At 33.8% G+C, this 14,336-nt stretch overlaps 1 protein-coding gene across 1 annotated transcript in view; it reads right to left on the minus strand.

Moving 5' to 3' along the window:
* The window catches only part of grik2 (glutamate receptor, ionotropic, kainate 2), a 272,439-nt gene that overhangs the window by 76,759 nt on the left and 181,344 nt on the right, over positions 1 to 14,336 (minus strand). Inside the window, exons 11-12 of the mRNA XM_088906563.1 lie at positions 8,743 to 8,949; positions 2,873 to 3,096 (exon numbers count right to left, since the gene is read on the minus strand). Of these exons, the coding sequence (XP_088762689.1) occupies positions 2,873 to 3,096; positions 8,743 to 8,949 (431 nt within the window). The remainder of the gene's footprint in view (positions 1 to 2,872; positions 3,097 to 8,742; positions 8,950 to 14,336) is intronic.

Raw genomic sequence — 14,336 nt, forward strand, 5'->3', positions numbered from 1 at the left:
CCTTAACGGGAAAACTCTGGGGACACCAGAATCGGCCTAGTGCTTGGGCTTAATGTCTCTCTGTAGAAGAAGACCTGCCTAGCAGCTTGGAAAAATCCTTAGTAGAGAACAGAGGATTTTCCAAGGCAGTGTGATTGGGCTCAAGTCATGCTGTAGTTGAGAAGGAAATTTATAAAGGGCATTCCCAACCCAGCTGAAAATTGGCCAGTTAATATAATTTTACAAACCATAAAACTGCGCATATTTATTATGAATAAAAAGAGCTTTGTTGTAAGTTTTAATCATGTACAATTTAGATTTTAGATTTGATTTGTTTTATATATAAAAGGCTAATAGGTTAGGAAAACATCCATAATGCTGTGTATTTTTGTAACACAAAGCATCTAAAACTAAAATAAAGTCAAACAAAAGTAAAAATCAGCTACAAGAATTATTGTTCAGTTCTGGTGTGTAACCAAGGCATTATCACACCCACTGTTTAATGAAGCCTCTTTCACTTGGTTCTCCTACACTGCAATTAGCAAGACAATATTGTGTTGTTAGAATGTGGGTAATTTATACAAAAATTGAGTCTGTCTTCCTAGAATCATTACATTGTAAAAGGTGGGTGAGGTTTACACAGAAGCTGACATTTAATTTCCACATGACAACAGCCTTCTTGACAGCCGATTAGATTCACATTGAACATCACAGCAAAACAGTTATCCATTTTAGAGTGCATAATAATTCATTGTTGCCCTTCACCGTACATTAAATGTCACCTCTTCTTGTGACAAGAATATAAAACTGTTTGCAATAAAGTCAGAAGGTAGGTCTAAGTTATTAAAAGAAGCTATTGCACATTTAATTTAAGTAAATGCAATGCTCCAAATACAGACCTTCATACATATGCAACTAATAATTCAGGAAGAATAATTCATTTTTTATCTCTCCGTTTAATCACATTATGACAATACTAGTGAAAAGAGTAATTAAAGACTGCCACTTTATGTACTTATCACTTTCTAAATTTACATTACTAAGATTTTTCATATGCATAATTACTTGTGTCTGAATGCACTTTCAACTAGTTTGTTTTGGGGGTATAGTTACTTCAATCTCCTCAAGTCACTTCAATATGTTTTTTTTTGTCTTGTACTTATGTTTTGAAAACAAAATAAAAATATTAAACGGATCAGTCTCATATTTACAGTATGTTAAAAAATTTAAAACGCAGATATAAAAATCTAACATTTTCTTGTCTGAACCTGTTTCATCTCTAAACAAACCCATAATATCACATTTCTAGCCTCCTTCCTCTAAAAAAGCCACTGGATTTGAACGTCTTTGGCAAAAGAAAAAGAAATAAAAAGCCCTAGTCCATGCAGTAAGGACTTTTGATATTGTGTGTTAGCAGCAGACAATGACAACTTTTGACAAGCTACATATAAATAACCATGAAATTACCATTTCTAAAGGTTCTAGCAAAGAAACATCTGACAATTGCTGCTCCTCAAAATATTGTTATTTCTAGCCCAGGTGCTTTCTGTAGAGATGAGTAAGAAAAGATAGCAAAGGCAATCCGTTATTCACTAATCATGGTCAAACCCAATGATATACATACACATGATGAAGAACACATGGCTTCCCTGTCTGCTATGCAGCAATATTTGAAGCAAGGAGAAGGAAAAAAAAATCCTTATAAAAGCATTGGAAGCGTGGCAAGTTACCCCACCTGCAAAGCCTGATGTGATAAACTACTTTCTCAGTGCTATTGTGACTGTTTCTATACGCAGTGCCTAATACAACTAATTTAATGCCTCTCTTCAGATGTTTTCTGTTACTCTGCATTATCTTGTCTGGACCACTGTGTGCAGTGAGATGATGTAATGTGTAAAATTCAGTTAACTGCTTCAATTATTCTTTGAGACAGGATTCATCATTTAAATCATGTCAGCCTACACAGAGGGACATTTTGGATGGAGCTCCTTGAGATATTATTTTCTGGCACCCACAGCCTGCTTTACAGTATATACAAAATAAAAGGTTTTTCAGCATTTAAATTTCATAAACGTGCACCGGCTAGAACTCTGCCTGCAGTCTTTGGACCATTATACACTATAGACTATTCTTTAAATATACTGTTTGTTACAGTAGATTTAGATCTCTGCGTGTTAAAAAAAATAAAATTTTGCAATGGAAAGATACTGGGTTCTGTATGTTTTTGTAAAATTATTAATCTACATTTTTTATTAATACATTTTTTTATCAACACAATTGTTTGATTTGTTTATTAATGATTAAATTTAGAGAAATGTAAAATAATTATTTCAAATCTTACCCAGAATGTCTTTAAAATCGTATTCTCGTTAACATGTTTGAACTCTTTCTTATTTCTGCCCCTGCATAAAGGAGGTCAACTTTAATGAATGCAAAATAGAGCTATTTGTAACTTAAGGTCTGTCAGATAATTTAAATAAAACCTAAAAGCTGCAAGAAAAGGTGTTTCCAATATTTCCTGATGCCAAACTGAATAATTTACAGTGTGCAATAAAATCTAGTGGCTTTTAGCTCAGTTTGCATGTCAAGCAAGGAAGCCCTGATTTAATAGTGTTTAAAATGCAAGAGTGTCTTACATTTACTTATATGTGGAATGTGAATTTTTTAAAATGCAAAATATTTCTTGGTTTTTTTCCCCAAGTATACTGTTGTATCAGCTTACAGAATCTTGATATCACTACTGCATGTAGGCCACGTTCTAGCCAGTGCCAATTTACCCTTCTCTTTACTAGAGAGAGATTCAAAACGTTTGTGGGGAAAACCCACAAGAGATAAATGGTCATATGCAATTATTAAACAGTTTCTAAAAGAATCACTAAAGCTGACATGTTACCTGGCTATGACAAACAGCACACAACTGACACCCAAGTAAGCCAGCAGAATATACATCCAGATATCAGGGGAGAGTGGATTCAGGAAGGAGAAAACACCAGGGTTTGTACCATTGGGCTTGCGGTACAAAATACTTATTCCCAACGTCATGAAAGGCTTGGAGAAGTCAATGACCTTCTCCCGGACATAGGTGATAGCCAGGGGAGCAACTGCAAGATCAGCTTTCTGTCAACAAAAACATAAAGAGAAGAAAAACAGACCATAAGTCAAGTGTGGAGGAGGGGTAGAGGCAATCAAATTAAGAAAACAGGACTTTACACATGAGAAGACCTGTCCTGTAGTAGTTAAGTGGAAATTTAAAGCCTTTTTGTAAAGCACTTGATTTACCAGCTACTGTTTCAGCAGCTCTTTCTGTTATAATACTTTTAATCATGTACAAGCAGCCCCTGCAGCTAAGCACTGTGGGACTGTGAGCACTGGACCAAAAAAGTGCTTCTTATAATAAGATGGATGACTACCAATTCCAAACTAGCATCCTTGATAAAAACCATGACTTATCTCTTCTAAGTTTGATTCACTAGAGATGAAGCATGAGCCATTCTTGCTATTATTAGGCAGCTAGGCTCCCATGGTAGTTGATAGAAAAGTTGATAAAAATAAAACCTTGCGTTCTCTCTGGAATAATCAGGTGGCCTTAATAAACACACTGTGCTTTATGACATTATTTCATTTTTTGCCTGAATGCTTTAAGGTTTTAGAATTAATTAAATCTCAGTTGGTAAAATACAATATCTACAGCTGCCAAGATTATTTTTATATGTGTATTTTCCAGCTTTTAAATATATGGGGAATACTATGCACTATGAAAAACAAAAGTAACAATTTCCACTGAAGTATGTTAACAATCCTACATTTTAAAGATGGCAGTATGTTAAATTAAATACAATAATATTAGCATTTGCACCTTTATTGTTTTTGTTTCATATAAAAGGCATCATAGAGACTGTAATTTAAGTCAACAAAGCTATTTATCCATTTAAATCTGCAACACATTTTACAAATAATTAAACTACATAAGTACTCATTCTATCTTCTACTATGAGTGTGGACACTACCTGTCCATGAATGTAATTTAAATTAAAATTATTTAATAATTAATAAATACGTATATTTTATAAATATAAGAATTAGATAATACATATAGAATAGCATAATACATATCTCTAATAATACATACTGTATCTACAAAATACCCAAACCAATGTAAAACCTTATCAGAGTACATCAATCCATCTTACTACCTTTAAGATAGTTTCAGTAAAATTAATTAGGCAAGAAAACTAGTATAAAAGGTCATGTTAACGGAAGTTATAAGGGGACATACTGGATTTTATTGTGTTCTTGCATAAATCAAACAGAATATATAAGAGATAGTCAAGAAATTCTTGTAATTATTGTTGATATTTTTTCTGTTTCTATTCCAATCTTTATGATTTTGATAAAGATCTTTGTATTTCTTTTGTTCTCTGACTCCCAGAATCCTGCTGTTTCTCATCACTACATGCTGAGGGTGTAAATGCAATCTCTCCTCCATTTCAACACAAAAGATGGAGTAAGATCACAGTCATTGTTATTTTCATATCAGTGACTGGTTGGGTACCAGAGTATACAATGTGTTATAACAAATCTTTAAGTCAAACATTGATTTCTAAAATTAGAGAAAATAAAAATGACGTGTATACCCAAAATCAAACAATTTTAGTGTAGTCAACAAAAAAACAACAGCAACATTCATTTCATATCATGGTTCATCACTTCCAGTTTAGAAAGAGTTCTATAAGAGATCAACAAACAATGGTGCCCATGCATTGAAGGAGCACAAAATACATTAGATGTATATTCAATATTCAAGACTGATTTCCTACGTACTTCTGTAATCCACTTTCTATTTTGTAATAATATGTTACAAAAACATTTATAAATTCAAATGCAAATAAAATATGTAGATAATTTCAAATACAATACTTTATAAGTTGGTATATAAAATCAAATTTGTACATTATATAATACTATATAATATTGTATGCTTTTTAACAATTTTACCACCCTAAACGCAAAGGCAAACAGCTTAGAATGATTCCCTAACCAGCTGATTTTAACTGTACAGTACATGAAATTTCCCCTTGTGAAAAGGACACATGAATGGCAAATCTTCAAATATCTGATTTGACGGGGGAAAATGGATCTTGAAAACATTTGCTCAACAAAGGAAGTTATAAAAAAACAATCAATAAATCTAAATTCTCTGTCGAAAGAGAAATGGAGAAAACTATTCCATACACAAACAAAACTGTGCTTGAACCTTTGCGGCCCCATGGGTAAAACGTATGAGAGAAAACAAAAGGTGAGAGATTGTTAAAAGTGTGTAGTCCCTGCAGAAAAAAACATGTTAACAACATGCTCTGGAGTTGCAGGTGCAAGAATTAAAGTAAAAGTACTGTAACTTGCTTATTTTAACACATCACATCTCTTCAGTGCAGTGCACCTTAATGCACTATTCACTGTCTACGCTCAAAAAATGTTTTGCAAGTATTTTTGATTCACTGCCTCAGAAGATCCCTCAGACATTCTGAAACATCATATGACTTAAGTGTTCACACTAAATTGAGTTTGTTCTTTCAGTTTCTTCAGGGAGGCAACTCTTACATAAAGGATTCAACATGGTAAATTTACTAAACAAACAGACAATATTAAGTACTAAATGTAAATTTAGAACTAAATGTAAATCGAGAGAAAAGGATTTCAAATTGATGTGCCACCTTTCCAGTTGCCTTAACGCTGTCAAAATGATATGGAAAGAGCTTAAGAGAAGAGTGAAAAAATGAAATGATGATTGAAATTATTATGATAGAACTGACAATTAATAATGATGCATTGACTGTGCTCATGCATCATATATGCCAGAATAAAAGGCTAATTCATACATCCCTACATATTTCATATATCCATGTGAATTCTTATTTCTTAAACTGAAAGTCTTTAGGAAACACAATCTCAAACCCAATATTATAGATACCTTGAAAGGATAAAGTTTGATTTAACAAAGTTTTGTATGTGACATCAATTCTTCATTTGTAAGCATGTTTCCGACTTATATAATATGTTATCTTGAAGTCAAGTACACCTACGTGAGTGATTATTACCTTTTGCGTTCAATTGCAGTTCCAATACCAGTATATAAAGGAAATTGTATAAACTAGCAGACACATAATGACCCCAGAGATGTTCTTCCAATTGAAGTTGTTGCAACTGGTAGATAAGCAATATTATTTAGCAACAACTGACAGTAATATACTTGTCTACCAAGTTCATCCCAAAAGTGATATAACCTCTTAGCTTTTTAACATGACAGATATACTTGTTATCTTGAGCAAAGTTCGGAGAAGTCAGATGCAATGTTTGTCAACTTTAACCATAGTTGAGATTCACTTTCACCCTGCTTCTTATTTTGGATAGTATGATAATAAATCATGAAAATGGTTCACACAGTTACATATTAGTAAATGGCATTAAAAACGCACCATTTTGTCTGTAAGTTGTTGGTACTATCCAGCTCTTTGAATCCAAAACTCAAAACAAAAGTACTCTCTTTTAAATTCTGACTATAAAGTTTGTTGCCAGCAAGCTCCAACTAGCTCTTTTGTACATAATCGTAGTGGTCCAAATTTTCAAAATACAGTACCCCAATTTAACAGGTACTGTAAATGATACTGAACAAGTAATTATTTCTATGTTCAATTTGTTTATTGGATATTTAGGAAAAATAGATGTTTCTAAAAATTTCAGCATAAAAAAAACAGAAAGCAGTTTCTCCTCAACTTCCTTACCCTCTAATTCTGGGTAAAAAGCACTTAATAGATGACTAATTTATGAACAGACAGAGCTAGACAACACAGAAACAACTCAGAAAATGGTATAGGTTTATAGTAATTACAAATCCTATTCAACTTTTTAAGAACTGGAAAGAAATTTAAAAAGAACCCCCAAACACAAGACTGAAATTAATTAGCCTGTGATCAAGAACCCAGTTGGAACAAAAAAGCATAACCACTGCCTTATTGGATAAACAAGAGTTTAGCTTACTTTGTCAAACTGAAATGTTTAACTCAGCTTTGACTGGAAAGTAATGTTTAACCTGTTACCAAGAGCCAGTTAATTTTTAGGTAGAGAATCTTCAACTGTTGGTAATGTGACTAAAACCTTTTTTACATTGGTAAATAAAGCCTAGCTTTCAACCTTTTAGGTGTGTGAATATACTGTATTACATAGATATGCCAACTATGAGAACCTGGATGAATATTCAAAACAACCTGTGATTACTTTAGCCGTTCTTCTAAATAAACCTCAAACAACAAAGACAGTTTCCATTTGATGAAATTAGTGATTTTCATTAGCAGAGTTTAAGACATCATTCAATCTTCCTAGAGATTGTGGTAGCTAATGTGTCACCATAAGTGTAACAATGCACGCTTGTAGAATAAGGTGCCATTTCATGGATATGAGCCTTTATGTGGCATCCCATCATGGGCCATGCAAGGTTGATATTCAGTTTAAACTCAACAATATGTTCCTTCACAACCTATTGAGTAACTAAAAGTTGTTTGGTGGTTGTTCTTTCAGGGACTCCACGGAAAAAAAAAATACTTCCCCCTCCCATTGATACTTCATACTGTACTGTATATGAAAGCAGATCTGCAACTACAGTGTTATCAGTCACCTCTTGTTACTGCAATGCAGAATAGCTACTGTTCATTATATGCTTCACAAAGGAGTCTTTAACATAAACAGCCCTATCTTGAATTCTGTTTGAAAGATGATCATCAATTTAACTATTTTGATTTTCTTCTCTCCACACTATATAAATGCAAGTTCTTTAGGGTAGAAGGCTTTTTCCACTAAAAACATCAAGATATTTATCTTTAAAAAGGGCAAAGATTTGCCTCCACATTTCAGCAGAAAGCTGTAGGTTTCATTAGTTATCATTATAGTTAACAGCACTGCATAGCACATAGCGCATTGTAACCACGGTTTATCTTGGTCATCAGTCTACATGAAGCCTAAATCATTGCACCTTGAGTCATATTGTACCTGGAGTCTTACTTGTTTCACCTTACTACTATTACAACTTTAATCGGCACTGTTTTTTTATAAACTTGGGGCTGCCATTAAAAATGTATTTTATAGATGTTCACTTTCTGTAATTGCATGGTTGAATCTGAACCTTTGACTGATCTCATTGTTACGTGATTTTTTTGTTTTCTTTTTTCAAATATTGTGTTTCAACCACTTCTACAAACTTACTGGACTGTAAACTGTTAGATTTTGTGAAAAAGCACTGGATTCTACTGCACCCAGTATTTTCCACATCAAAATCATGACCAATAAATAGGCACAAATGTGGAATTTCTCCTTGACATACAGTAGTTGTCAGTAGATGTCTTCTTCATCATCAGAAAAAAAAATGAAATTCAGGATGGAGTATAGATCATATCAAACTGAGGGTGTCTGCATTAGATGAGTCATTAACCTTTCGTGAAGTACTGCAACATCAAATGGGTGTTAACATACTTTCCTATTTAATCAATGAGTTAACTATTCTTCTATACATGAGGGTTTTGATTTACCCTAGTCGTTTGTGTTTACTTTAAGTTTTGAGGAGTTGTATATTAGACTGTAAAATTATCAGTATTGGCACAAATCATAATTTTTTAATGTTTCACTAATTCTAAAACCAAAACTAGGACTCTTAGCACTCTGACAAGTCCCACAGTCCCCCTCATCAATCTTTATTATGTACATCTGAACACTTACATGGTCCATGAGTTCTTTGACCATGCCATTCCACTGTCCAGTTGTTTCCTCCTGAGCTCCATATTTTCCGTCCTCCACCAGCTTGATCTCATATGTGAATCCCAGGATATTGGCCAGCTCCTTGAGAAGGTCAATGCAGTATCCTTCAAACCGATCATTCCCATGGAGTGGTTTATCAGACTTCTTAAACATCACATATGGCTCCTCCTGTAGAAATGGATAATAGCATAAGGTCAATTGCACTTGAAAAATGAAAATTGCATTTCGGAGATAGCACCTAACAAGAAGATTTTTATCAAATTTGTCTCAGTAACAAAAAGGTTTTGATGCCTAAAGGTAAATCCTATTGACTTTTCTAGCAGAGAAAATAATAGTGTTTTAAATGCAGTGATGACCTGTTGGTTTCCCAGTTAACTGCGTGCCTTTAAGAAAGTAAACCTTAATCTTCCCCCTTTTTTACTAGCTTGTATTTTTTATTTATTTTACATACAGAGACAAAGTTCACAAATACTCTTACATTGTGTAGTAATTACAACTTGGTTTATAATGGATATTAATTTTCTTTTTCCTCCCTGTTTTTCTGTTTTCCTCCCTCTCAGAGTAAGTTTCATGTACACATACAGTAGATTGGCAGTCAAAAGTATGGGGTAATTTGATAATTTAACCAAATTCAGCAATACACACAGACAACGCAATGCTGTCAAAAACAAAAATGCAAAGAGTGCATTTTTTCTGTTGAAAATTTTCCTCCTGAAAATATTGCTCTTTGTCAACAATCAACTACACATGCTCTGTGCAGAGGTATTACCATCTATATGTTGCAACACAATCCCAACAATCTCCCAGAGAACTGCTTGCCTTCTTCTTTTTCACTCTTCTGTGAAACTCTAATGGTGCTGAGTTCAGGGGACTGGAAAAGTCAGCACATTAATTTCACATCATTGCTATTCTTTCTGATTTAAGCTGGCGGAAGAACAGGACACATAAAGTAAGGGCCTATTATCATTCTGTTTCCTAGCATCATGCAATACATCCAGGGATGTTGTTTGTAGTTAGAGGGTGTATTTTAAACATTTTTAACAGCCTCAACGTACTTCCAGACTAAACCTAATTACCTGAAAGGACAACAGTTTGCAATTGATGTGTAGGCATTGCCAATTATATGGCTAAGATTAAGAGGAGATTGAAAAGAAAAATCCAGCAAGCATACATTTGCTCTGCAAGATGATAATGATTGAGTAGAAACAAAAACAATAAAAACAGCTGAAGGTGTGTAGCCTTGAAGGTGTTTAACTGTGATTACAAGCAAGAGGATATTATCTTTAAACTCAGAAGTTGGCCATGTAGGCAATAAACACATTGAAGTTTTCACCATAAAACTCATAACTGTATGGTGAAAAAAAAACAAAAAATGATCAAAATATGAGTTTATACTGTATTATATACTGTATTTTGCAGAAACTTATTTTAATAATGAAAGCAGTATATATCAATCCCAGAAACTGTAAAGTACATTTCACACATTTTTCTTAAAAACGAATAACTGATTTATAGAATTGTTATATTATATTATTGTTATATGTGCTGCTTTTTAGAAAAAAGTACATTTCTTTTTAGAAATTATGACAAAACATGATGTTGTGAATTTATAGAAGCTATGTTACTATGGTAACAGAACTAAATCAAACACTTAACTCAGGAAAAAGCAAAATTTTAAACACTGAACTATTCTATCAAGAAAATTCCCAAATGTCAGCCACTGGAGATCAGAGTTTGAGTATACAAGACATTGCATTTCAATTTTAAATACAATATATTACTTTATCTATTTTAAAATGTCTACAAAGATCATTTTCATAGTTACCATTACATTATAATTATGAAAAGACTAGGTTTTCAATAACAGTAATACCTGAACTCATATTACTATATAAATTTGTGTAGTCACAACTTACATTGTCTGCATTTATCAACGATTACAAGTGTCACCATTTTTAGAACGAAAAAGTAATGAACAATTTGTTTTTAATACTTTTCTTTAATATGAATACTAATTCAGTCCCTTTTGACTATTTTATAATTGCACTAATGCATTATATACAAAATATATTTAAGACATATAAGCATACATATATTTGACAATATAAAACAAATTTTGACACATTAATTCGAATCATATTGTATTAGTTAATTCAAGCTGTTTAGAGCAATGATATACACCCAAGAACCTACACTAGGAGCCTCTTTTTATAATTCAAATATTAAATCATTTTATTAAAAAAAACACTACCATTCACTGAAATAATTTAAGAGAAAACTTCAGCATTCTACAATTTATGCAAAACCCACATAATAGAGATGTTAAGAAAAGAAAATATAGAACAAACGCAGAGCAAAAGAAAACTTCGCAACATTTAAAAAAATGAAACATAAATGCCACAAAATTAGTGTGGCAAAACACAAGTTAGATAATTTATTATTTCATATAACTGAGCAGATAAAATATTAAGCATTCTGATAGCTAGGGGTACAATCTAAAAATCTATTACTATTGATCAGATATCCTTATAGACCATAAATATCAGCAAATTCAATAATTCATGCAGTACCTAGTGAGATAAAAATAATTTATTTCACTTACATTATGATATTTTATTTTTTACATTCAAACCCAAACAAAATAACAATTATCAGCTTGATTTTATGTGCTGTATTGGTACTGAAAACATAAAGCTGTTTCTGTCAGTTTCTGGAGTTTTCATTAATCATACCATCAATTTTCAATTTTCAAAGAGTCCACCTAACATTTCAAGTAAACTTTGCCCCCTACTTGTAAGGAATATGATATGTATACTGTATACTATGTAGCCATTCAAAGTGCGCGGTACAGACACGTACCGGAGATAATTGGCTACGGCGTCGCGCATTGTGACGCACGATTATGCGCGGTACCGCGGTACGTGATTGGTTGACCGACAGGGGCACTCGTGGTCCGTTGGTCTGTCGTAGAGAGATTTACAGTAAACGTCTTTACTCTGCCCGTTGTAGTATTGAATATTTATATGGAATTTTACCACTGAAGGGAAATCTTAGTAGCTGAGCATAAAAAGAATAGGAGCATACTGTAATGCGTGTGAAGGCCATAAACGATATTAATTTTGGAACATAAACATACAGTATATGGCTGGTCTTGGTACTTTAAAGAAAAAATACACACCAGTATTCCATTTCTCCCTAAACATTTTAAGCATCGAAGTCTTTAACTAACGAGATACCGGAGTCAACAACCATACTTTTAGAATTTGATTAAAAGGGAATATAATATGGAATCGCGTATCTAAAGAAATTAATAACGATATAATTATATTCATGTACCGCAACACGAGAATAGTACACGCTGTACATTGTCTGTTTATAATGTTTCTGTAGTGCTTTTTCAGCACCCTGCATGTGACCTTCCTGGTGGTGCTGTGGGTTGGGTTCCTGACTCCTATGTCACACGGTCTGTGATCGAATCCCACTGGAACCATGACTTTTTTTTTAACAAACATTTCTTTGAAAAAATGAAACATTTCCCTTGGTCAGAGATTAAATAAAAACCTCACTCGCACCAAACAAATTTATATTTCTAAATATCACAACATGATCGAATTTAAGTCATTTTAATAACAATGAATAGTCACCTATGCGTTACAAAATAAACATTTATATTGATTTGAATTGCGTTTTGATTTAAATCGTAAACGCGTGTTTAAATATATGTGTTTTTTGATTCACAATCAGACAAATGCAACATAAATTGATATCTTTGTCTTCTAAGTATCTTAATAAACTTTCAGCATAGCTTTCTCCCCGTTTAGATTTATTTTTCTTGGGATCTTGGGATCAAACGTGGAAAGATTAGATTGTAATCGTTTTTATTTTTTAAATACATTTTATAAAAGTGTAATCTATGCTAAAAAGTTGTACACCACCTGCTATAAAGATACATATTGTAAAACTTTCAGGTTCGGATAGGACAGACATGAGAACTCAGACTTGTGGAGTTAAAGCAAGTTAAAGCCTTGATTTTATATATCACCTTTAAAAGTGGAATCTCAAAGCAAAGTAAATACCCAACACTGATTGTACCCATCTGTCATGCTAATAAAGCACCTTGAATTGAATTGAATTGAGGGAGAGAGGGGGAGAAGGCGAGCGAGAGAGCCAGGACAGACAGGCAAATAAGATACACTCCACAGACATTCACAACAGCGACATATCATAAAACGTTTGCACATATAGTTAAGTTATTACTTGGTTTTCAAAGTGCAATGAAATACAATATTGTTGTTGTTGCTGTTATTGTTGTTTTTATCCTGTAAAGCGTTTTGAGAAGCCACCTTTAAAGGCGATATATATATACAGTGGTGTGAAAAAGTGTTTGCCCCCTTCCTGATTTCTTATTTTTTTGCATGTTTGTCACACTGAAATGTTTCAGATCATCAAACAAATTGAAATATAAGACAAAGATAACACAAGTAAACACAAAATGCAGTTTTTAAATGAAGGTTTTTATTATTAAGGGAAAAAAAATCCAAACCTACATGGCCCTGTGTGAAAAAGTGATTGCCCCCTAAACCTAATAACTGGTTGGGCCACCCTTAGCAGCAACAACTGCAATCAAGCGTTTGCAATAACTGGCAATGAGTCTTTTACAGCGCTGTGGAGGAATTTTGGCCCACTCATCTTTGCAGAATTGTTGTAATTCAGCCACATTGGAGGGTTTTCGAGCCTTAACCGCTTTTTTAAGGTCATGCCACAACATCTCAATCGGATTCAGGTCAGGACTTTGACTAGGCCACTCCAAAGTCTTCATTTTGTTTTTCTTAAGCCATTCAGAGGTGGACTTGCTGGTGTGTTTTGGATCATTGTCCTGCTGCAGAACCCAAGTTCGCTTCAGCTTGAGGTCACGAACAGATGGCCGGACATTCTCCTTCAGGATTTTTTGGTAGACAGCAGAATTCATGGTTCCATTTACCACAGCAAGTCTTCCAGGTCCTGAAGCAGCAAAACAGCCCCAGACCATCACACTACCACCACCATATTTTACTGTTGGTATGATGTTCCTTTTCTGAAATGCTGTGTTACTTTTACGCCAGATGTAATGGGACACACATCTTCCAAAAAGTTCAACTTTTGTCTCGTCAGTCCACAGAGTATTTTCCCAAAAGTCTTGGGGATCATCAAGATGTTTTCTGGCAAAACTGAGACGAGCCTTTATGTTCTTTTTGCTCAGCAGTGGTTTTCGTCTTGTAACTCTGCCATGCAGGCCATTTGTGCCCAGTCTCTTTCTTATGGTGGAGTCATGAACACTGACCTTAACTGAGGCAAGTGAAGCCTGCAGTTCTTTGGATGTTGTTGTGGGGTTTTTTGTGACCTCTTGGATGAGTCGTTGCTGTGCTCTTGGGGTAATTTTGGTCGGCCGGCCACTCCTGGGAAGGTTCACCACTGTTCCATGTTTTCACCATTTGTGGATAATGGCTCTCACTGTGGTTCGCTGGAGTCCCAAAGCTTTAGAAATGGCTTTATAACCTTTTCCAGACTGATATATC

Source organism: Atractosteus spatula, chromosome 2, assembly GCF_055471065.1.
Source record: "Atractosteus spatula isolate fAtrSpa1 chromosome 2, fAtrSpa1.hap1, whole genome shotgun sequence".
NCBI lineage: Eukaryota > Metazoa > Chordata > Actinopteri > Semionotiformes > Lepisosteidae > Atractosteus > Atractosteus spatula.